This window comes from Mytilus galloprovincialis, chromosome 13 (genome assembly GCF_965363235.1).
Source record: "Mytilus galloprovincialis chromosome 13, xbMytGall1.hap1.1, whole genome shotgun sequence".
NCBI lineage: Eukaryota > Metazoa > Mollusca > Bivalvia > Mytilida > Mytilidae > Mytilus > Mytilus galloprovincialis.
In genome coordinates, this window is record NC_134850.1 from 71,707,490 (window position 1) to 71,733,378 (window position 25,889).

The window sequence follows — 25,889 nt, forward strand, 5'->3', positions numbered from 1 at the left end:
AGATGAAGGAGGGGGGATGCACGCGTCACTTGAGAAACGATATGGCAAACAATATTATGATGAAAAAAATGTGACCTGTCAGTTTCATTTACGAACCTGTGGAAACCGTCATGCAGCAAGTGCATTTATTGGGGAGAGGTTTAAAGATACAGCTGTTACTGCTTTTAAAAAGCACATGAATAAATTAATAAACGCTGAAACACCACAGATGTACAATGCTGCGTACTCGCAGATGGAAAAATTTATCGAAACATCAGGTAAACCACAGTTAAAAAGGTGGTTGATATGGTGGGATAATCGGAGAAACCATGTAATGGAGGCATTCAGAGATACATATGCACCATCTACCAATTTGGCAGAGGCATCCCATGCGTCTATGTCGCTTTCAGGTGGTACAGGATTAAACATTTTACAAACTGCAATATTCGATATTTCCGAATGTTTTAAATTTGAGAAAAGTGTTGAAGGATACTGTTTTGGGTTTACCAAATCGGGTGGAGGTCCATCAAAGCATTCACGACAAGGCAAATGTAGAGAAAAGGAAGCAAAAAATGCTGAACAATTAATGAAAGAGTTAGACCAACAGTACAAAGGAGGCACTGCTCCAAAATTATAAAAAAACTTTGTGACTGGCAGACAAACAACAATCAACCTATGAACCTTCAACCATCTTCTTCACAAGGAAACACTTGTAGAGACTTAAAAGTGTCAACAGCATGTGTCACAGAACATAAAATTTATGAATTTACATTCCTGCAAGGTTTAATATCCAAATGTTACGGCTGTGAAAAAAGTTTTACTGCTACAGACAAACAAAAACCTAACGATGTTGTCATACGTCATCTCGAACTCAGACCATCTTACAATAAGGAAAACAATGAATGGTACATACGAAAGGATGGGAAAATGGCAAATGCATACTATCATGTAAACATTCAGTGTGTAAAACTTATTCACTCAAGTTTCTGTCCTGGTTCGGTTACTGTTACAGATAGAGTAAACCTCACAGAGTCTCACATAGATAAGTTGCATTCCGTGGGATTTTTACATGTTTAAAAACATAAAGTTACTGTAAAGACATTCCGGTTGTATAAGTTGTTCTCTTGGACTACCTCATGAATTTGTTTCATAAATAAGAATAAAGATAAATAAACAACTTTCCTTCTCTTACTTTCTGTCGAGCCTTCGACTTTTGTAGCAGAAAGCTCGACAAAGGCATGGATAGTGATCCGGCGTCGGCTTTAGCTAACTTCTTAAAAGCTTTATATTTTAGAAGATGGAAGACCTTGTGATTCATACTTTGTATATAGATGCCTCATGTTACGAAGTTTCCGTCAGTCACATGTCAAATGTCCTTGATCTCATTTTCATGGTTCAGTGACTACAGATCAGTACTTGAAAAAAAAAGTAAAGATTTTTTGTAATGTTAAATTACTCTTATTATAAGTAACTAGAACACACCCGCGAAATCGCGGGCATTCAGAGCGGAGTTAAAAGTATGTAAAGTGTTGTTAGAAGTTTTATACCTCCTCCTTCATTTCCAAAATTTCCAATTTTTGGTTTTCTATCAATTTCAATATGAACATACATTTAGTATGTTATGAACATTTAAGTAAGGAGCCTGTAGTTCAGTGGTTGTCGTTTGTTTGTGTGTTACATGTTTGTTTTTCGTTCCTTTTTTTGTACATAAATAAGGCCGCTAGTTTTCTCGTTTGAATTTTTTTACATCGTCATTTCGGGGCCTTTTAAAGCTGAGTATGCGGTATGGGCTTTGCTCGTTGTTAAAGGCCGTACGGTGACCTATAGTCGTAAATTTCTGTGTCATTTTGGTCTCTTGTGGAGAGTTGTCTCAACATGGCAATCATACCACATCTTTTTTTTTTGTTATCAATGAATTTTGTAAAATATTTAATGAATGGAGAATTTCAGAAAAGGTATCAAAAGTTCACATTAATAATTTTAGCACTTATCTGTATATTACTATATAAATAAAGTGTATTTACTTTCAATTCTTAATAGTTTAGTAATCGATCCATGGTGGTCAATTGACATAGTATACAGACCCTCTCCATTTAATAAACTCTGAACAGAATTAAATTACACTTTATTTGTACTATTTGTTTGTTCAAAGTATACAGAAAAACGCAAACCGGAAGTATAATCTGACTTAAAATTTCGTCCAATGACGGGACAATATCCGGATGCCTTTTTTCTCGTTTTTCTCCCAAAATAACTCAATCTGAATAATCATATGAATGGATGACAAATGCGACTATGCACTGTACATATAGGACACAGAGTCGTGTTGATTAATTTATTGTGGAAAGAAGAGAAGCGACACCAAAAATGAGGTCCTCTCGTTTAATAGTATAGATAGGATAATATATTTGGTATGTGCGTAGAGTACCTTGCAAGGTCCTCATGCCCGTCAGACAGTTTTCACTTGACCTCGACCTCATTTCATGGAACAGTGAACAAAGTTAAAATTTGGTGGTCAATTGCATATCTCAGGTACCATAAGCAATAGGTCTAGTTATATTCGGTTTATGAATAGACTGTAAGGTGTACATGTCCAACTGGCAGGTGTCATCTGACCTTGGCCTCATTTTCATGGTTCAGTGGTTATAGTAAAGTTTTTGTGTTTTGATCTATTTTTCTTCTACTGTATGCAATAGGACTGCTATAATTCATTAATAATTGTAAAGTTTATATGTCTAGACCTTGACCTCATTTTCATGGTTCAGTTGTCAAACTTAAGTTTTGGAGTTTTGGTCTTTTTTTTCTTATACTATATGCAATAGGTCAACTATATTTGGTGTATGGAAATATTTTATGATCTATGTCGTGACGTGATATGATGTCAGTCGCGCAGGTTTTATTTGCCCATGACCTCATTTTCACGGTTCATTGCTCAGTGTCAAGTTTTGGTGTTTTGGTCTGTTTTTTAAAATTTATAAGTAAATAGGTCAACTATATTTGTTGTACGGAAGAATTGTTAGCTGTACATGTCTGTCTGTCTGGCATGGTGCATTGGTCAATGTTTAGTTTTCTTGGTAAATGTTAAATTTATGTGACAGTTGTAATAAATAATAATAAAGTTGAAAACTATAGGTTAGTAGACATATAACCCTGATACAAAAACAACATGGGTACAAAACTAGTACACAAATAAGAAGATGTGGTACGAGTGCCAATGAGACAACTCTCCATCCAAGACAATAAGGTTAAAGTAAGCAGTATTATTTTACAATACAGCCTTCAACACAGAACGGTCAAGTTGGCTCATTTTTGCGTCCTGATGAAAATTGGAAGTGCAATTCTTATATATATACATGTAAATTAATATTTTGACAATACATGAAAGACAAGACCGAATACAGAAATTTTGAAATGGGAAGACATGTCCAAGTAATCATCCAGAAAATCCTGGAGGCTCTACAGAGTATTTCAAATGTTTTCCGAAATATTGAGATTTGTTTTGGCAGAAGGGACAGCTCTGTTTGATGGTCTATATTCAGTGATTCAGAATGTTTGCTTGTCTTTTGCAATTATCATAGTTTCTCAACTCTCAAGTCAAACTAAAACGTTGTTTCTTTGAAACTTTACTCAAGGACAGCAACGAAAAAAACCCCAGAGATAAGTGTATATGTTCAGCTCACAGAATATTTTCGAAACATAAATAAACTTCTTAGGGGCATAACTCTTTTTAATACGTCAACCTTTTAAGAACTTTTCATAGATGTCACTGACATTAACCCATTATAACCTATTTATAGAATAGTTTTATGAAAAAAAATGGCAAGAGTTGTACACGTGGGAGCGATAACAAAAGCCAGATAGACCGGCGAAGAAAGGACTAACAGACACTCTGTATTTCTATTTTCCCTGCAACACGTTACTAAAAAGAATGCTTTTCATAGCCTATTTATAAACCAGTAAAAATTTAGAAGGAGCATCAAGCGAGAAAAAAAAGACTTCGAATAGGTAAACTTTTGAGAAGAATCCTTGCTAAGAATGCAATTGAACTTAGCTAAAGAATCCAGAAACACTGTTAATCAAAAATATATACAATGATGTACATATATATCTACATGTAGTTTACACATGTTAAAGGCAAAAAGTCTTTAATTTACCACTTAAAATAAAAACCGTGTCAAGTCTTGATGCCTATCAAGATATTGTAATTAATGTAAATTGATAGATTTCAATTTTAAGGTGTAAGTTTATTTACACAAGAATGATGTCATTGATCATAAAATTGTTATAACAAGTGAAGCAAGTAAAATTATGTAGATTACACCATCCCATGCTTATCCCCTTGTGGCAACCTGCAACCCGCAACCTGCATTTTAGACAATTTCGTACAGTGTATACCATGGCTCTTTTTAACGACATACTGCAGCCTTAACCAGTTTCAACAAGTTAATCAAAGAGCTGAAAGCTCTGAAGAAACATGACGCCACTGTCTCTAATATTGGGATAGTTTTTATGCAAGTCTTGATTTTCACATACCGTAATTAGTTTAACAATGCAACATGTCTCGTAAGCATATAATTGATATTCATATATATATGTGTGTGTGTGTGAAGTGAAGATGACAACTGGCTGTTTTTTTTAAAGACAAATGAATAGGTCAAGACTACCTGAATTGTACAAATAAATACCGTAGAAAGGCTTGTATATTTCTCACTTGTACATAGTCTGAATCTGGGTCCGTTCGCTTCCATTCACATTTGCGCCAACTCATGTTCACCCCCTTTCACTTTCACACCCTACATGTTCGCACCCAATCTTAATTGGTTTTGTGTTTAATAACTCTATAAGCAAGTGTTTTCTTATAAGTATAATTGTTGTCATTGTCTCAAAATAAAGTGAGGCAGCATTATTTTGTGTAGAATAAATCTTAATCATGTTTTGGATAGCGTATTGTTAAAAATAATAATAATCCTTTCTAAATAAAGTGGTATTTTGTCAACGTTTTATTTTGAGTTGAATAACTCTTAATCATGTTTTGGTAAGTGTATTGCTATAACTTTGTTTCATTGACTTGTTTCAAAATGAAGTGAGATTCTGACTATGTTTTTTTTTGTGTGTTGAATAAATTTTATCATGTTTTGGTTATATTAGTGGATTGCTATATTTTGGTTTCTATGTTTTATTGTTTCGTTGTTTCAGATCAAAGGGACCAAGCTGTTAAAAACAATTATCTTTTGTGTTTTTCCTTTAAAATCTTCAATGTTTTACTCATACCAAGCTATAAATACATTCAGTATTTACACCAAAGCAATTTAAAACAACAACCATGATTTTCCAATTATTCAACTTGAATTTGAATTAAAATTGGGCGCCAATGAGTAGATTAGAGATAATTTCAAACATTTGTCAAAGAATTCTAGTCAAACCGGCACCTAGTTAAATTGGCACCTGGACAAATCAGCACCTGATTAAAATCGACACCTGATATAGTCAATTCGTCACCCATGTTAAATATATTTTTTTAACAGTATTTTTAGCAAAAAGAGTAAAAATAAGAAAGGGGTTGCCGGATTTTCAAAAAGAGTTAAATAATAACTTTCACATTTCTGGGTGTTCTAAATGACTTTTTTGGTGTATTTTTAATGATATATATATATGAGTAGTCCAAATAATTATAACGTCTGGCAAGGCTTTTTAAATTTTATTCTGGAACACCTTGCTATGACCGCAAGTCTATGTCAATTTTTTTCTGGGACGCCTTCCTACAAACGTTGTAGGAAGGCATCCCAGAAAAAATTAAAATAGCCTTGCCAGACGTCATAATTATTTGGACTAATACATGAGATATTGGATATTTTTCTGCATTATTTTAACCAGTTGAGCATTTTACAGGATTGTTGGTTTAATGCTGTTTAAACTTTACTGAAAAAAACACCTTAAATTTGCTAATTATTTGGCATGAAAGTTTGATTTATTGAAAGGGACTCATAGTTTTCCATTTTTTTAAATAATTGTCTAATTGTTAAAACAACAGCTTTGGTAAGGGCTTCATTGTTTACCTTTATACACAACAACATATTCACTATGTACTTGGTAACAGTTATTAATTAATTGAATAGAAAATATTATAACAAATATTATTGGATGCCGAATTGACGTCAAATAGGTGACGATTTGACTAGATGCCAATTTAACCAGGTGCCGACTTGACTTGTACGTTTCAATTCCTCTGTGATCGTTTGCGGTATTTTCTTGAGAAAACCTATTTTCCATCATCAAAGAGAAGAAGAAACTGCTTTAAACTGATTCTGGAATGCTTCATGATTGTTAACATAAGTTTAACTCACTCAAAAAACAATTTTAAAACTTGCGATGTTTAAACAGGAAGTTTCAAAAGCACATGTAAAAGAAGAAATTAACCGGTGAGTGGAAATTCGTACAGGACAGATATCACTATAGTACGACTTTAAAGTTCAATCCTTTTGTAAAACAGTCTTTAATATACCTATCACATTAATGTTTGAAGGGTCGTAAGCTTATTCAAACCATATAAGTCGGTATGAAACACCAAAACGGAATGAACAATAACCGATTACGTTTTGTAGTTTACAAATTCTAAACTGGTTTCCGTCAAACTACAACACTTTGTTCGAGTGTAGTGGAATACAAGCAGAAACCAGTTAGTTTGTAAAATAGTAAATATGAAACCGAGTGTAAACTGGTTCCTGGCTGATAATACTACACAATGATCATGCATAATGATAACACAAGCAGATTCCAGTTTGTATGGAAAATAGTAAATACGAAACCAAGCGCGGTAGGCAGAGAAATGTAATGAAGTTCAGGTCGGCAGTAATGGAACAATGACTGCATCATTTTCCAAAAACACAGTAGAAAATTCAATAAGAACTTGATGCATTAGGAATTTTGGGAGAACCATGAATTAGTTTCAGCTAGAAAATATAATTTAATGACTATGAAAACAATCCTTACTGGTATTGAAATATGTAGAGATTGTCTATAGGAACTGATGTCCTGAATATGCATGAAATATTTGCCACTGGACATTGAGCAACAACTTTGAGTATTTAATAAAACAGATATTTTAAAAGATTGATTTTTTGTTTTAATTTCAAGGTCATTAGTAGAGTATTAACAGAAACACAGAACAAGAACTTTCATTTAACATCAACATGATTAATTCAATATTACAAAATAGAGTATTTTTGTCAGAATAATTATTTCAAGATATAACAGAAATGCTATCTGATGCATATAATGGGAGATAACTCAAATTCTAAACCAATGTTTGTTGTACATAGTCCATAGAAAACTTCAATAAATCTTAAATACGTCATTTATAATTTTTAATAACTAGGTAGCAAATTTCCTTACTAGATATTTATCAGAACTTTGCCTAAATCAATTCTTAGACTTAATTGCAAACCTAAGGGTTTCAATTAATCTTTGTAATTTTCCCTGATAATTTCTAGGTAAGACCTAACAATCCACCAGAGATATGTAAGCAATAATAGGTCACCATACCGCCTTCAACAAAGAGTAAAACCCAAACTGTATATTCAGCTATAACTGACTTCAACAATGAGCAAATTAAAGAGAGATTTAACTCCATATTCAAACAACATGACAGATATTCAATCACTATTGTCATATTTTAAAGGAAAATTATTTCAGTACTTTATATATCATCCTTTTATACTTGACTATGCTGTATTGGTTTATCACATTGTTGAAGGCAGTGTGGGGATCTATAGTTGTTAATTTCTGAGTCAATTTGGTATCTTGTGGAGTTTTCTCATTGGCAATCATACCACATCTTCTTATTTAATTATAATATGGCTATTATTAACAACATGCTGCAGCCTTTACCAGTTTCAACAAGTTTAGAACACAGTTAAAAACTTAATTTGAACTTTGTGCATATGAAATTTTGGGATAACAAAGAATTAGTCTTAGAAATGAAAATATAATTTAATGAATATGAAAAAAATCATTAAAGTTATTGAAATCTGTAAAGATTGTCTATAGGTACTGTTGTCCTGAATATGCATGAAATATTTGGCACTGGAAATTAAGCAACCAACAATCAATCAAACAGATATTTACTGATAACAGTTTTACTATTTTTTCAAAAATTAATTTTCAAATCAAATTCTAAAATCAATAGAATACAGCCGTATAATTCAAACCCATGTTATCATACATGTGAACCTCCCGATGGGAGTACAATACTCCCGTTTTCAGGGGTCCCCTCCCGTGTTCCCGTCGAAGAGGAAAAACTCCTGTGCAGAAAAAATTTTATGAATGAAAATTTTCAGTCGCCATTTTTACTATTTTGTTTACAAAATTTATTATTGAGATCGTAAAAACCAGAGATTTTTTAAGTCGTAAAAACACGAGGTTTATCGAACGTATCCGGTGTATCCTGATTACGCAACATGTAGAGATTTAAATCCTTGCTTAGGCTAATTAACAGTGATAATAATTTGATTGAACAATCATAAGGTGTTGGATTATCAATTACTCTATGTGGCTTCTGTTTATGGCACACGCCAAGGATGATTAAAGGTAAATACCGATAAATACCGGCACTGATAGAAAATGGAATGTTGTTGTCTGAACATTTATCGGAAGTTTTTTGATGCAGAGAAAAACATTTATTTTATATGAAAATAGTGGAAACAGGAATGGTTTCAGCTCAATGGGAGCTGTTTGCTACACAAGCTGACTGAAAAATTATATAAGCGAAATGATTATTTTTTACACCATTATGTGTTCAAAATGCCAAAACGACAGTTATCTCCGTCTTCAAAGACACCAGTTTCAAAACAACAGAAATATTTGACAAAGTTCAACAATGCCTGGAAAGCTGACTTCAAATGGTGCTTTGAGACATTAGTGTGAAATAATGTAAAAGAGGGACGAAAGATACCAAAGGGACAGTCAAACTCATAAATCCAAATCAAACTGACAACGCCATGGCTAAAAATGAAAAAGACAAACAGAAAAACAATAGTACACACGACACAACATAGAAAACTAAAGAATAAACAACACGAACATAAATAGACAGTGCTTTAACTTATTTATCGTGAAAGAGACTTAGAGTTTAAACAATGACAATGATCAGTTTTCTGTCATCATATTAATGCTTTTAACCATGCATACCCATTGTTATTGTTTGTTATTTTTTTATTAATTTATTATGAAATAAATGCATAGCATATATCTCTCTTATATCTCAAGCCAATGCCAATGAAAAACAAATAGAAAAAGATCATCATCAGCAATCAACAAGGTGAAACAAAAGAAAAAAAGATTCTCATCAGCAATCAACAAGGTGAAACAAAAGAAAAAAAGATTCTCATCAGCAATCAACAAGGTGAAACAAAAGAAAAAAATATTCTCATCAGCAATCAACAAGGTGAAACAAAAGAAAAAAAGATTCTCATCAGCAATCAACAAGGTGAAACAAAAGAAAAAAAGATTCTCAGCAATCAACAAGGTGAAACAAAAGAAAAAAAGATTCTCATCAGCAATCAATAAGGTGAAACAAAAGAAAAAAAGATTCTCATCAGCAATCAACAAGGTGAAACAAAAGAAAAAAAGATTCTTCTCAATTATTCCTTAATATATGCAGACTTTAACTAATGCCATTCACAAGGAAAATCGAAGAAAAAAACACAAAATACACAAAAAACACAGATTTTTGCATCATATGGTTAGTTTTACGTTGAAAAAATATGTCGATAAAAAACCTCCTGATTGAGGTTCAAACTCCTGACCAAAATTTCCAAATCTCCTGATCTGAATTTTACAGTCCATCACATGTATGTGTTATCATTAACACATTAAATAAATGTATAGAAAGGTCCTAGCATTTAAGCGGATTTTTTTATATTATATTATATCATATTTTATCCTTATGTGTAAGGGAAATCATTAGAATCCAGAATTAAGTTAAACTCATATAGTTTGTTTTTTTACTTCGTTCTTCACTAACACATCCTATATAGATATAGTTCCTTAGGTATACAGAGCAAGGGAAATCTTTAGAATCCAGAATAGTTTAACTCATAAAGTTTGGCCTTAGAAGTGTCTGGACTTTCTTTTGGACTAACACATCCTATAAATATAGTTCCTGATGTAGATAGAGCAAGGGAGTATGGATATAAGATCCCTATGTCACGTAGGTTGTAGTAGGTAATGCTTTGTCCTTGGTCAGTCAGAATATGTAATAAATGATTTTCCATATCAGTAACAATGATATTATCTAATGGTGTGGTTAGTATTCTTACAGGTGTAAATGGTTTGTCCTCAGTGTTGACATCAGGATGACCAGTGTAAGTTCCTAGTACGTCTCCTCCTGGTGATAACACTACCACTCTACCTCTGCCATCATTATCTAACATATCCACCACACAGATGTTACCATTACTGGTACAAGTCACACATATAGGGAAGGAAAATAATGGTTTTGTAATGGAACTTTTTCGAAATCTTGGCAAACTAAATAATTGTTTCTTATGATTGACATGTTCATATTCCTTTAGTTGTTTTCCTTCCTGATCCATCACAATAACTACACCTTGTCTTGTTATAGGTAATAACTCTTCCACATGATTGGCTCCTATGATGACTCTGTGATCACTGGTCACATGGACACTGATTGGATACAATGGTTTTACATCATACCTGGAATCAGTTATCTCCCCTGTCATGGTGTTGATTAGTTGGAGTTTAGCCTCATCTGTTGTAACAAGAATGTTATTTGAATCAGTTTTTGCCATTCCATAAATCTGAGTATTAAGACTTGTTATTACTTCAGTTCTATTCTCCCTAAGTTTGACATGTTGTAACTTTGATCTTTCATTATCCCCCATCCACATAGAACCATCAGAACATACTGCTATAAACTGAATATGAGTAAGATCTGTTGTATGAACTTTGGATATTTCTAACTTAATTTCATTCTTCTGTTTTGGCTTCAGTTCTACTTTGCCTTTGTTATAGTCTTCTTCTTCAATTAACTCATGTCCATTATGAACTTTAGTGGTGATACACTTTGGACAGATAAACTTATTACAAGTATTGCAGTACAGACAGCAAGCTTGGTTAGAGTGGTCATCACATAGGACTTCACTGAATATAATTGTGTCTTCCTGTTTTCCAATGTCATTAATGTTAAGAATTTTATGGTCTTTCCCAATTTTTAGATGGACCCCATCCTTACATTTATCACACATGAGCGACTCACATGTGCTACATTTCCATTGAATCTTATTTCCACCTTCACATAACTGACATCCAACAGGAATCTGTCCTTTTTGTATTGAACTTGCAAATGCCATTTAAAAATTTAAAGATGGCGTACTTTGTTACTCCAGTGTCCTGTTATCTCTCTAATATCAATATCAATTCAAATCTGATTTTTTTTTCACATGTGTAGAGATATAACATCACCTCATTACAATTATCTAAATTATGTTTATTTAGGGTAAATACACACTGTCAGATCTTTTTAAGATTGATTATAAAAGTTTTCTTCAAAGAATAATATACAATATCCATTTAAAACTACTGTTTTGACCTTAGTAAAGCTCTAAAACTACCTCATCATAGGTTTTAAAATTTTATATATTGAGGGTATATACTGTATGATTTTTTAGGATCGAATATGAAGGTTTCCTTTAAAGAATAATATATTAATATGAAATGGTACCCCCAGAAAACATCTGTGATGTAATGAATAAGGGTCATTACCTGAGGAAGCCAATGAGAGTCATACCTAATCACCAACCATGGTCAGTCATGGCGGTATATCTCCCCGAGGAGGGTGGGGGTGGATTGGGGAAGTCACTTATGGTTTTGAGTGAGGAAGCCAAGGGAAGTCATACCTTGAATCACCAACCAAGAGGGTGCGTTGGGGTGGGGTTGTCATTCATTCATGGTTTTAATGTACTTTACAGCTATTTCCCTGGTTTATCTGAGGAAGTAATTATAATTAGTTTGAGTTAAAACTAGAATATTTTAATATAAGCCTACCTGTTTTTATGTTTAATATAAGCCTACCTGTTTTTATGTTTAATTTTCCCTGATATTCCAGCTGCCATAATGCATTTATGAATGAAACAACACTATCCTGATATTATCTTCACACCCCTTTTATAACTCTCAACAATGTAACAATTCTCATAGTTATAATTTACAAATGTTTAAAAAAAAAAAAAATGATTTCAAACAATCAAAATGAAATAAACACAGATAAACACCATCACAAGTTGTATACAGCTATCTTATCCCTAGCTATGGTAAATTTTATCCCTAGTAAATTAATTACTGGTTTACTCTGAATGAAATGAACTTGAAAGCACTCTATGATTCCACTGTGAATAACATCTGATTTCTGTTTCACTTTTATTTACCTATTTTTTGGCAGAATGTCCATACATCAAAGTTAAAAGTCAACAAGATTAGCTATAAGTTGATTAACCTGAGCTAGAATATTATAATGACCCCCCCCCCCCCTTTTAACATATGATCTAACTTTGGTGATTATCACCAATATATCCCAGTGACTAATTGATTTTAGTTAAATTAAGATGTAACTTTTTAATCCATTTCTATACATTATAACATTTTAATCCAAAGTATGTTAACTAAGTATTTAAAAGTCAATAAGATTATCATCTGTAATAATTTATATAATGTAATTTATAAACACAATTATCAAAGGGAATGTGTATTCAGGTATAATTATGGTATGGCAAATTATCACCCCTACATATATATATATACAAAATTTGTTAGATCTGTAAATTTGCTTTCACAAATTTTATGTTCTTCCCTCGTTGAGAATCGAACTCAAGGTTAGTGAGATATTGTGGCACCAAATTGCCTGCATGATAACTGATGTGCTAGACCACTCGAACTCCTAGGCTTCAAAATAAAGCTTTCGGTGGCCTGGAGTTACCTTTCCTTGTCAGTTTTAATCTAGCATCGTAACATAGTACATGATGTATAAGGCATGAAGATGGAATTGTTACAGATCAGCTGAGTTATCTAACTGTAAAGGATCCTACAAACTAATGCAAGATGCAGTAGCAAAAACAATTATATCATAAGTACATATGAACCAGTGACGACTCTACAATATATATTGACTAAAAGGAAAGAAATTTATTAAAAATTATTCTGTTTTATAATAATTCTGGCCTGCATTTAAAAAAAAAATCTTCTGTCTAGAAATAATCCTATGTATACACAGCTACTTTTGCATAGGTACGCACTACTGATTTCTGTACCAAAAATCTGTAGTACTGGAAATCTACTTTTAATATTCATTACTATTTTGTTACTTTAAAATCATTGTAATATTTAGGTACCTGTATATTATAGTACTTGATTTGTACTTGAAATTTAAGTACTACAGATTTTTGGTTACACCGTTGCATTTTCAGCATTTTGAAAGTTTGTCTTTTTCAAATCACATAAATTTATGATGTTCAAACATGGAAAACTGTGATCATTATTGGTATTATTTTTGTACCAATATTTTAGGTACAAATCATTAGTACTGGAAAATACAACAATACATTTTAGTCAAGAAGATTTGTTTGTAAAACTCAGGCTTGGACCATGTGATGTTATAGTTGTTGTTTATAACTCTATTTTCTTAAAGGAGTATAATTATTTAATTTTATAAAGTTTTATTTACATCTGAGTTGTAAAATTGGATAATAAGGTATATAACGTAATGGATTGGTCACATGAGATGAATATTTAATTGAATATTAAGATATAGAACTCAGGTATTAATGAACATTTGATATGGTCAGAGACCACAATTATTTACAGTGTAATTTCACCCCCTACTTGCAGTTTGAGGCATTAAACATGGAGAAATAAATTTGGAAGGGGTAAAAAAATTAATGGCAAGTATTAAACCTGCTGTCAACACTAGGGACTATATTTGTGGTCAACAAAAAACAAGGGACAACAATTATGGTCTGGGATGATATGTCCTACGTCTTTCATAATTTGATAAAAGAAGGAGATTGATTGATTGGTGTTTAATGCCACTTTCAGCACTATAGGCTATTTAATAACAATCAGTTTTTATTTTAGATTGAAATAAGATACATATATAAAAGAAAACATATGTACAGAAGACCAACTTATCTTTACATATACTGGACCTGAATCTTTATTTCAAAGTTCCTATCATATTCATTACAACAGTTATGTATACATGTACTATGCATCATTACATGGTCAACTTAGTAGAATTTGAATCCAAAACCGTAAATTTAACTAAATATGATTTAGCACCAGATTAATCAAGTAATCAAGAAAAATGACACTTTGAAATAATTTGAGGAAAGTAATATTTACAAATGACATTTGAGAAAGACCAATCAGAATTTCATAGTAAGATAACTTAGCATGTACAATGGGAGATAACTCTGGGTAGTCTTGCAGTCAAAGTTTTTCAGAAACTTTTTAACCAACTACAACATACTCATATTCAAAGTATTTAAAAGATATATAGAAAGTTATTTTTGTTTACATGTATGAATAAAATGAGATGTGGGGGTATACATCAAAGAGACAGCAACCTTACACAAATAACCAAAAGACATTCTAAGGGTGATATCACAGTCTACATGAAGAATTTAAATGCTACAATTCACTGATTTGGTATATAAAAGGCTTATATGATTTATTGGACTTTATAGTTATTGGCTAATTATTATATCAAGGTCAAATGTTCGCTTCCAATGTCAAAGACAACTGTAAATTAAGAAAGATAGGAATTTTTTCAATGCAGTCTGTGGGAATTTAGCCTATAAGAAGCATGGGAGAAAATATTATAATAACTTTATTATTAGTTGGAACAGAGCACTGTGCAAAGCATTTTAAAAATTATCTGTTTAATTGATGCCCTAACTATTTTCATATACAAACCTTACTTTGTACTTGATCTGAAAGTTTATTTTTTAGCTAAAAAGTAGACAGATGTTTATATTTCATAAGGTATAGAGTGCATTTGTTTCAAACCCGAAATTTTGTCATCGATGACTATCGTTAAGTAAACGTTAAGCTGCTAGAAACAAATACATCGTTTAATAATCTTCATCGACCCCACGTAGTCGGACAGAAATAGATTACACTCACGCACTGTAAACAAACAGGTAAAAGTGCGGGAAATAATTAACCAGGACTTTGCGAAAACAACACGTGCTCGTAATTATTTAAACGACAGATGCAGAAACAAATTTATCGTTTACACATCTCAACGATAAACGATCAACGACTACGCGACTATTTTGCGCGTACATCGTTTATGTGAACGATGTCAACGTTGACCAAAAAATGTAAGAAACAAATGGATTAAAAGACTACGCGTGTAATCGTTTACATCGTTTAGATTAGAAACAAATGCGCTCATAATCTTGTTCTGTAAGTGAGATGGGTATTGTTTATGTTGATGTACTTTCTGTTGTTTATGTTGTTTTTTGTTTTTTTTAAACTTGGATGTGGTCTTATTTATTTTTGGTGAGAAAGGGCTAAATATTTTTTTTTTATAAATGAACCCATAAATTCTTTTGTCTTCTGGCTTTTCAAAATATGCAATAACATGAAAATAATGTTGACATTAAAATATTTCAGCATTTTACATGTCTTGAATATTCCCAAATATTTGTCACTGAAAATGAAGCAAATAGCAATCAATTGATAGTTTTGGTACAAGCCTGTTTTACAAAAAAAATTAATCAAATGGTGATACAAAATAGAAATAATAAAAACAACAATTAATTCATAAAAAGAATTTTCAAATATTAAATAGAAAGAACTTACATGTACAGAGTTTGTTTTGATTTTGTTGCTGATACACATCCTACTACTTGTTAAACTTCCTGTATTATTATCTCGACAATACAGAGAGCTATTACTTATCATTTATGTAATTAACACGGAAATCTTAAAACACATCGATTATTTATAGAACATTTAACTTGTACTCATGAGTGTGGTTCAATCAGTGTAATCAGAAATAGGTTTAGTCTGACAGGCTGACAGGTTTCTCAATATGTCAGACCCAGTGGCGGATACAGGGGGGGGGGGGGTTCCGGGTTTGGAATCCCCCCTTTTTTTGGCTGATCAATGCATTTGAATGGGGATATATAGTTGGAACCCCCCCTTTGTCCTGGGTTATGGGACCCCCCCCCCCCCCCCCCCCTTTTTAAATGGCTGGATCCGCCCCTGATACCAAATGATACCAAATGTCCAACAGAAATGGTCCAATAACTATTAAGAAGATGTGGTATGATTGCCAATGAGACAATATTCCACCAAAATTTAACTTAATAACTATTGGTCCCTTTATAATAGGGCCTTCAACCATGAGCAAAACCTTTACTCCATTTCAAACTAGTAAATGCCCCTAAAGGACAATTGTTTGAAACAATGAAAGTCAACTTATGAGTAAATAGCTTATAGCTAGAGGAATAAAAAATCCATCAGTTAGATTACATTTTAAGTTAATTTCCACAGAGATTTAAAAAAAAAACATGGCTTTAGTAGGATTAGTTTCTATAACACTGATTCTAGATTAGCTTCTATTGAAGACTCAATTTATAGATAAATAGCTTCTTTTTGATGACTATTTATTGAAAAGTTATATATAAGACTTACTATTTTATATGTTTGTAAATAATGAAAACACTCATGTATATTAGTAGGACAGTAACCTTTAAACACAACAAAAAGAAGAAAAGATAGTCAGAGGGCAGAACTAGAGTAAATATTTTTAGACAAGAGTTGCTTCCCTTTAGCTGATGCATTATTAACTTCAATCAAATTTTAAATTTCTTAACGTGTATTAAGACTATAAATAGCCTCTCAGAAAGAAATGACTGATTCCTCATCAATTTGAAGGTCGTCTAATATTCTTGCTAAACAAAATCTAGTTGATGAAACTTTTCTTTAAAAAGCCTTTATCTAGATTACTTAATGAATTTCATCTTAACTGAGCATACACCTGAAACTCATGATTTTAGCAATAAAATCTATTGAATTTTTTTCATTTGATATATTCTTACAACTTTTCAAAGCAATGGACTTTAATCTTTTTTTTTATTCAGATATTAATTAATTTTTCATCCCCCCTTTTCCATCTGTATTTATAACACCTGGTGTTGATCAATACTATATGACATTTACCACTGTCTGGCCAACTTCTCTGACACCATGATGTAATTAACCTTGACCTCACTAATTAATTACAGATCATACATCTGGTATCAGTTATCTCCATTTCCAGACTTTTATCCTTTTTCTGGACACAACCTCTGTATAAATTTCTTATTCCTTCTTGCTTGGTATTTGGATTCATGAACTCGACTTTAACAGTCACAATTTGAACAGAACGTTGACTTTAACAGTGCTTATTTGGTTTCAAGGGGGGGGGGGATTCGTCCCCACCCCCGAACCCCCTGGCTACGGGTATGTAAACATAAGAACACATAACTTGTCTGAAGGCTATGAACAATGACTGATATTTTCTTTTCTTTATAACCTTCAACAATGAGGAAAACCATAGAGTTTAAGCAACGAAAATAACATTTTGATAAAAAATGTACTAAAAAGTGGCTATTAATTAAATTATGGGTACAGCAGTCATCGCTGTGTTAAAATCTCAAAACATTTTAACAAATATCTAACAATAAGAAAGACAAAAAGGATTTATGTAATTTGTTTTATCATCAATCAATACTGGTCAGCTGTAAGTTCACACAAGTTCAACCTTTTCATAACAATGGCAAGGAAATAACCTGTAGCCAAAATTAGTTTGAACTCAGGTAAAGACAAACTCATGTCTTTAAAACAAGCCCTTTAAAATCATAATTCTGAAGTTTGACTTTTAAAAGTCTGAGCTTCGAGACCTAAAATATACTCGCCCCATAACATCTTAGTTACAGCCCTTATAAACTCATCATAGTTACCAGGATAAAATGTTGTACACCAGACACACATTTTGTCTACAAAAGACTCATCATTGATGCTTAATTCAAAAAAAAATAAAATGCTCAATAAAGTTTGAAGTCTGGGAGTATTTGGTAACTTTTCCAATTACCGAAGGGAAAAGCAGTGACATAATATTAAATAATTCTCAAGAGTAATGACAACCTGTCTACACAGAACTGTCCACTATATACAGGTAAACTACTTACTGTTCTTGAGTATCTTGCACGGACCAGCAGCATAAACTTTTCCAATATTTGGAATTATTTTCAACTTCATATTTCCTTCCCGGCATGTTGAGGTTGTACGATCCTTTTCTTTGCTTCATTTTACAGTTAATATTTTGTTTTTCTTTACAACGGACAAATTAAAATGACCACTAAAGTGTCACAGATAAGATGCTTAACTATCTCTCAAAATAAGATTTTACTCTGTTTTCAGTCAAATACAATATATTAGTTCCACTGGGACTTTCCACAAAGCTAGTCTATTGTTTGAAGTCCAGAGTCTATTACAGCATGGTAACTCTTCCTTCTACTATGTCATCAAAGTACATAAGACTTACGGAGAAATCACAACACAGCACATCACAATTCATTATATCCTCATTCTAATTCTTAAAACAATTAAAACTACTTTTTCCTTACAACAAATTTTTTTCCTCACGATATTATCCCAACTTCCCTTTACGTGCAGTTTGTGCACAGTCGTATCATCGTATCATATAGGGAATTTATTGTTTTTTAACTTTTATACTTAAATTTTTGGTAATATTGTTAAAATGGCCGTTAAGATGCCTTTCTGTTATACAAATAAACTCCTCAAATATGGAATCATCAACATGTAATATATTCTCTCCAAGATTATACAACAAGACTGTGTAAATCTTTATAAATTCTCTTTAAAGTCCATAAAATGTAAGATAAAAGTTAATTGACTTTATAAATTCTGTTTGTTTTTCTAAACACAGGTGTATTACCTTTAAACAAAAAACAATAAATTGTGAATGCTGCAGTATTTTTAATAACACATATATGTTTGTACCTGTAATTTGCAGAATTATAAATTACTTTTTGAAATGACCATCACAAATCTTAGTCAAGCACACCTGTAAATTATGCCAGGTAAAACCTCCAATAAACTAACAGGTAGTTAGTTACATTGCCATCTTAAACAAAGGTATTAGTGTTGTCTGCACCTTATCAAAATTAATAGGTTCAAAACAAAAAAGATAATTATTAAATAAAATAATTTTAAAGTGTTTTGATATTTACTTATGATGAACTATATTTATTTAAAAAAATAAAATTGAAAGTTTAAAAAGTGTCTTCCTTACCAATAAAATATTTTTCTCACAACTATATTCCAACATCAAAACTAATTTCTCTAATTTGCACTTTTCAAATCCTTAAATTCCCAGGAATATATGTAAACTAACACTAACCACATGACGGTAGAAACTTCATAAAATAAACAAATCCTCTTGAAACTGATATTATGAGTAACAAATTTTAATCCTTTCTCATCAATCTATATGATATTCTAAGCAAAACACATCCTCTAAAGTTCAATGCTATTCCCTAATATTTATTCCCCAATACACATTCTTCAATGCTCAATTCCCCAATACACAGACTCTTCAATGTTTTCCCCAATACACATCTCTTCAATGTTATTATATACAATACATATCACTATCTTTTCAGTCAAAGAAGATGATTCATAACCTTGTCAACTGTAGCAGAAAATTATAAACATCTGAAGGTCATAATCTAGGATGTAATATGGTACCAGCTGATCCCACAGAAGCAGGTTATTCTAATCAAATATACAATATATATGATCAATAAGTTCTGTGGCATCTTAGTGTACACTTTTAACAGTCATATCTTACAAATATAATATGACAACAGGTTCTGTGGCATTTTAAAGTGCACTTTTAACTGGCATATTCTACAAATATTCGATCGACAGGTTCCGAGGCATCTTAAAGTACACTTTTAACTGGTTTGTTACCTACAAATATTCTTATGATCAATATTGAATAAGTTCTGTGGCATCTTAAAGTACACTTTTAACTGGTATATTCTACAAATATTCTTAAGATCGACACAGGTACTGTGGCATCTTAAAGTACACTTTTAACAGGCATATTCTACAAATATTCTTAAGATCGACACAGGTACTGTGGCATCTTAAAGTACACTTTTAACAGGCATATTCTACAAATATTTAAGATCAACACAGGTACTCACTCACGGTGGCATCTTAAAGTACACTTTTAACAGGCATATTCTACAAATATTTAAGATCAACACAGGTACTCACTCACGGTGGCATCTTAAAGTACACTTTTAACAGGCATATTCTACAAATATTCTTAAGATCAACACAGGTACTCACTCACGGTGGCATCTTAAAGTACACTTTTAACAGGCATATTCTACAAATATTTAAGATCAACACAGGTACTCACTCACGGTGGCATCTTAAAGTACACTTTTAACAGGCATATTCTACAAATATTCTTAAGATCGACACAGGTACTCACTCACGGTGGCATCTTAAAGTACACTTTTAACAGGCATATTCTACAAATATTCTTAAGATCGACACAGGTACTCACTCACGGTGGCATCTTAAAGTACACTTTTAACAGGCATATTCTACAAATATTCTTAAGATCGACACAGGTACTCACTCACGGTGGCATCTTAAAGTACACTTTTAACAGGCATATTCTACAAATATTCTTAAGATCGACACAGGTACTCACTCACGGTGGCATCTTAAAGTACACTTTTAACAGGCATATTCTACAAATATTCTTAAGATCGACACAGGTACTCACTCACGGTGGCATCTTAAAGTCATTTTTCACTGATTTAACAGGTACATAACGTACTTAAAGCCTCCGACAGATATAAATTCTAATAATTCCCAAGACACTCCACCTACTACTTCCAGTTTGTCTGAAAGGTGATATTATGTATTGAATTAAACAGCCAATATCAATAGTTAATTCTAAAAGTTCAATGGTTTCTAATTTTGTCCAATTTATTCATGAGACTGCTGCCTCATAATTACTTATTTGGTCAATATATGATACCATCCTCCAATATGTAACTTTATAGCTTAAATGGTAAATACCGTGACTTTCCCTTATTTTCAGATTTATTCATGAGTTCTTATCCAAGAAAGCTGAGTCTTGATAGATTCATGTGAGAAATTCCATTCACCCTAAACTCTAGAGATACTGCAAAATCAATGCACCATATAATGGCATTGATTTCTTTGCTTTAATTGTTGCTAAATAATTTATGATTTAAAACACTAGGTTTAAATTCCACATATCAAAATTTATTGGATGAGATCAATATCCTTAAATGCTTTACACAGGATAGATGGCTCAAGTAAAACCTGTAGATTTCCCCAACTTAGTTGACTTTTTTACTGTTTTGACAATAAAATAAATTCTCACAGCATTTTAACAGTCTACCCCTTTATTTGATTGATAGACTGAAACCCTTTTATCAAAAGTAATGTATTATCTCCCTTTATCAAAAGTAATGTATTATCTACAGAAGGTGATAATTGAGGAAGACTTAGGGGGGGGGGGGGGGGGGGGGTGCGGGAGAGGGTAGATTACATCCAATAATTATTCAGTAATTGGTCTAACTTGATCTCAGACTATTGTTCAATATATATTTATGTTGTACCTGACACAATTGTAACAGGAGAGCTGATTTGTCTTACAAAATCACCTTTGTCTCCACTTTGACTAGATAGCATTGTGTGATGGGGCGTAACTCCTAGAAAAAACAGGTTTCATGAAGTTATGTTGTGGTTTCAGAGGAGTTGCGATGACAAGAACAGGACTGACAGACAAACAGTCAGACGGACGGAGGGGTCAAAATTGAAAAGCATCATACCCCACGCAATGAAATAATTAGTCTTTGAACAACAGCATCTACTGTAGGATAACCTTGAACAAAACATTTGTAAATTATAACACAATAACTCTCAACACCAATGCTTAAAAAAAGTCTTTTATTCTTCCCTACAGAATAATTTTATTCCATCCTAATATGCTGTTAAGCCTTATAACTAGGTCAATATGACATCACTGTTGTAATGTGTTTTCTCTGGTGAGACTAAGTTCTGGCTATAGGAATGACTTTTGCTTCATTTTCTCAGTGATATATTTGTTCTAAACCTTCAGATTACTTTTCTTGTGTTACATGCTAATTTAACTCCCTTCTCTTGTGTTACATGTTTTTAATCATTAGGATATAAATTGATCTCTGATAGGTTAATTAGTTACTGGTCCCAGTTCCATTCGCCTTACCATCAATATCAAATATCAGAGTAAAAATCAAGATGGAAACAGAGAAGTAAAATCCAAGAAAAAAACTGCACTACATATAGACAAAAGAAAATGATAAAAAAATACCAGACCTGAGACACAGCACACTGAAAATCTAGTTCAAGACCTGTCAATGAAGATCTTGAAAACTATGTACTGGACATGAAAAGAAAGAGTACATAAACTTAATGCTATATCTGCCTCTGAATTTCTGTCCAGAATAAAAATTTTACAGGATTGATTGATTGATTAATTGTTGGTTGCTTAACATCCAGTGGCAAATATTTCATGCATATGGTCCGAGACCACTATTGTCGTCCCTTGATTTTCGTTGTCCACAAATATATAGTCCCTAGTGTTGACAGTGGGTTACTTGCCAATATTTTTTATACCCCTACCAAATTTATTTCTCCATGTTTTATGCCTCAAATTGTAAGTAGGGGGTGAAATTACACTGTAAAAAAAGTTGGGTTCAGAGTTTTAAAGGAAAGTGGTGATTTGGTCCAGCTGAAAAAAGTTAAAAATTAGGACTTCGGAAGCTGTCAAAAGATTTCAAGACGCCCTAAACATAAAATTGTCCATATTTTGAGTTAGACCCGAAGAAGTTTTCTATAATTTTTATATAATTTGTCCCAAAAGTAGTACAACACACTGTAAAAATTTCATTGAGAAACCGCAGGTGGGATTTTTTTAATTTTCATTTATGTTCTAAAAGAAATGCACTACGAATTCATTGTGGTCTCGGACCATATTCAGGACGAAATTTTTACAGGAACACTGACTTAGATTTTCACTTTTCCCATTCTACAGAACAGTAATTATAAGAGAAAAATTGACACAGATTTCCACTTTTTCCATTTAGTCAATGTCAGTCTTAATTGTTGGCTAGAAATGTATCTTTGATTCAATTATTTCACTTTACAAATTGACTGTTACATTTTAAATCCCCTAGAGAAATAAACAATCCATTGTTCAAGTAAACACATCTGAAGTTTTATATTAGTAAAACCACAAAAATCTAACTCCTGCAAGATGCCAGTGGAAAACTGTTAACATCATTCAAAATTCCATATTACTGATTGTAAAACTCCAATAGCAGAATGGAAAATTAAAATTTCTTGAAAAATTGTATCAACTGTAAAAAAATCCATATTCTTAATAGTGAAACTCCAGAATACAATAGCTAGATGCTAATTTATTTTAGAAATATATACATTAGCAGTTTAAGCTTTGAATCCACAGTCCTTACCAGTGGCATTTCCAGGGGGAGGGTTTCTTGGGTTGGACCCCCTGTTTTTCTAATAATCAATGCATTTGAATGGGGACATATAGTTGGAACCCCCTTTTTATCCTAGGTTTAGCCCCCCCCCCCTTTTTTTTTAAATGGCTGGATTCGCCCCTGTTTACACAATCCATTGGTAATCTCCTACTCAGACTTCAGAAACCTATCCAACATAGATCAATTGCTTTCTTAACCATATAATAACATAAATCATTCACATTTACCATTAAACGTACACCTTCAAACCACTACACAACTTTATGGACAAAAAACGTAATGGAATAAGTACCAACAAAATATTACTACTTGAAAAAACATGTTTATCAGCACACAAACATCATTGAAGAATAAAACGTTTATTTTATGAATGAACATCATACAATTCAATAGAATACTGTATAGGTAATCTTGAACAGGATGAAAGAAGTCCTCTAATTCCTTGATATAGGAAAGTATTACCTTGGAAACAAGCTAACAAAACTTCCTATTAAAAATAAATGTCCATTACAGAAAAATGTCATTAAGCTACCTGAACATTTATAAACCTATATAAATATTACCTTGGAAACAGATCATATGTATATATAAATTTAAGGCTTTCTTTCTGAAAATCTTGCTTTATGGTAATGAATCTCATAAAAGTTTTTCTTTTTTGTTTGCTGTAAAAGTAAACAAGTGACAACTTGATTCTATCAATACAAACTGCAATCAATATCCATAATGTTAACTTCAAGTAGTCACTGCTTAAAACTTAGAAACAGCTTAAAATGGCAGATTTTTTTTTCTTCAGATGATGGAACTTTTTAAATATTTCATAAAATTCTAATAAAATAATTATCATTAAAATGCAAATGTTTGAAAGTTTATATTTTCCTACATCTCAATGAACATGAAATTGGAACATTATTCAATTCTAAATAAAAAGTTAGGTAAACTAAAGCATTAAAAAGTACCGGTATCATTCCGCCTTAAGACTGAAATAGATCTTAGTAGAAAATAAACAACATTCTGGGAAATTATGTAATTACTAAGTAAGCAGCAATGAATACATATTTTATATACTTTTATTACTGCTTTATAACTAATTCAGGAAGCCCCCCCTCCCCAATGTAATAAAGGTAAAATAACAACCAATCCTGTTTCAAAATAAGGTCTTCTAATTCCTAAGACTTAGGAGGTATTTATTGCAGGTTGCACAGTATTGTAATAATTAGTTATTTGTTACAAGTTAACAAGTACTAACATTACAAACTTTATGTAAGACACAAAGTCGTTCACAGCAGTCAAACAAAATCTAGAAGTTTTCTCCCCATCATTCAATTATACACAAGATGCATCAAGAAGACATTTATGGCTTTTGTCTTTTTAATCTTTTTGGTACATAAATAATCAACTTACAAAAAAAGCATAACAAAATGATCTTCTATGCATGTACACTTTTAACACTGAAGAAGCAATGAGTATGAAAATTTCATTGTATATAAAAGGCCATTGGAAAAATATACCTTTATAGCTTGTTGTTCGGTGTGAGCCAAGGCTCCGTGTTGAAGGCCGTACTTTAACCTATATTGGTTTACTTTTTTAAATTGTTATTTGGATGGAGAGTTGTCTCATTGGCACTCACACCACATCTGCCTTTATCTATACATTTTTAAAAAAAGTAAATCTATTTCTATGGAAATTGAAAAAAATTAATTTAAAGTCACCACAAATCGATGGAAATCATTCATCCTAAAAGTAATTAAATTCAACTAAGTTACAAAGCAATAAATAGGAACTTTTATTGTTTTATTGAAGTAAATACTTAAAGCAAGGCAGGGACTCTGATTTCCATTTAAATTGACTTAAAGGTATGTAAATACGTTTAATTTGGAACTGGTGTCAAATTTCTTATAATTCACTACTAATTCAGAGTTAAAACTTGACTTTTCTACTGATTTATGTCTGTTTCCCTTTTAAATCAATAATTTAGGTCTGATTAAGTCTCCATCAGTTTATTGAACTGTAAACATCACTTCACAAACAACAAGACATATTTATATTTATTCTTCCAATTTGTAATCTCAATTATTAAATTTAAATGTTGACATACTATCCCTCATTTATGAAATAACAACCTTAAATGTGAATTCAATAATTGTAATTTTATAAATTTATTACTTTATTTATTTATCTTTCCTCATAAACAATGTGTAAATTGATGAAATCAAAGATACT

General features: G+C 32.0%; 1 protein-coding gene across 8 annotated transcripts in view; it reads right to left on the bottom strand.

The window, feature by feature from the left end:
- The window catches only part of LOC143056552 (rap1 GTPase-activating protein 1-like), a 174,056-nt gene that overhangs the window by 110,316 nt on the left and 37,851 nt on the right, over nucleotides 1-25,889 (bottom strand). Inside the window, exon 1 of one of the 8 annotated variants that reach the window (XM_076229651.1) lies at nucleotides 18,234-20,089. The exons of 6 other annotated variants lie outside the window; for them this stretch is intronic. In XM_076229651.1, the coding sequence (XP_076085766.1) occupies nucleotides 18,234-18,352 (119 nt within the window). In that variant the 5' untranslated portion in view covers nucleotides 18,353-20,089. Of the gene's footprint in view, nucleotides 1-15,858; nucleotides 15,877-18,233; nucleotides 20,090-25,889 lie in introns of those variants that run through there. One more of the 8 variants, XM_076229657.1, reaches the window with a different exon arrangement.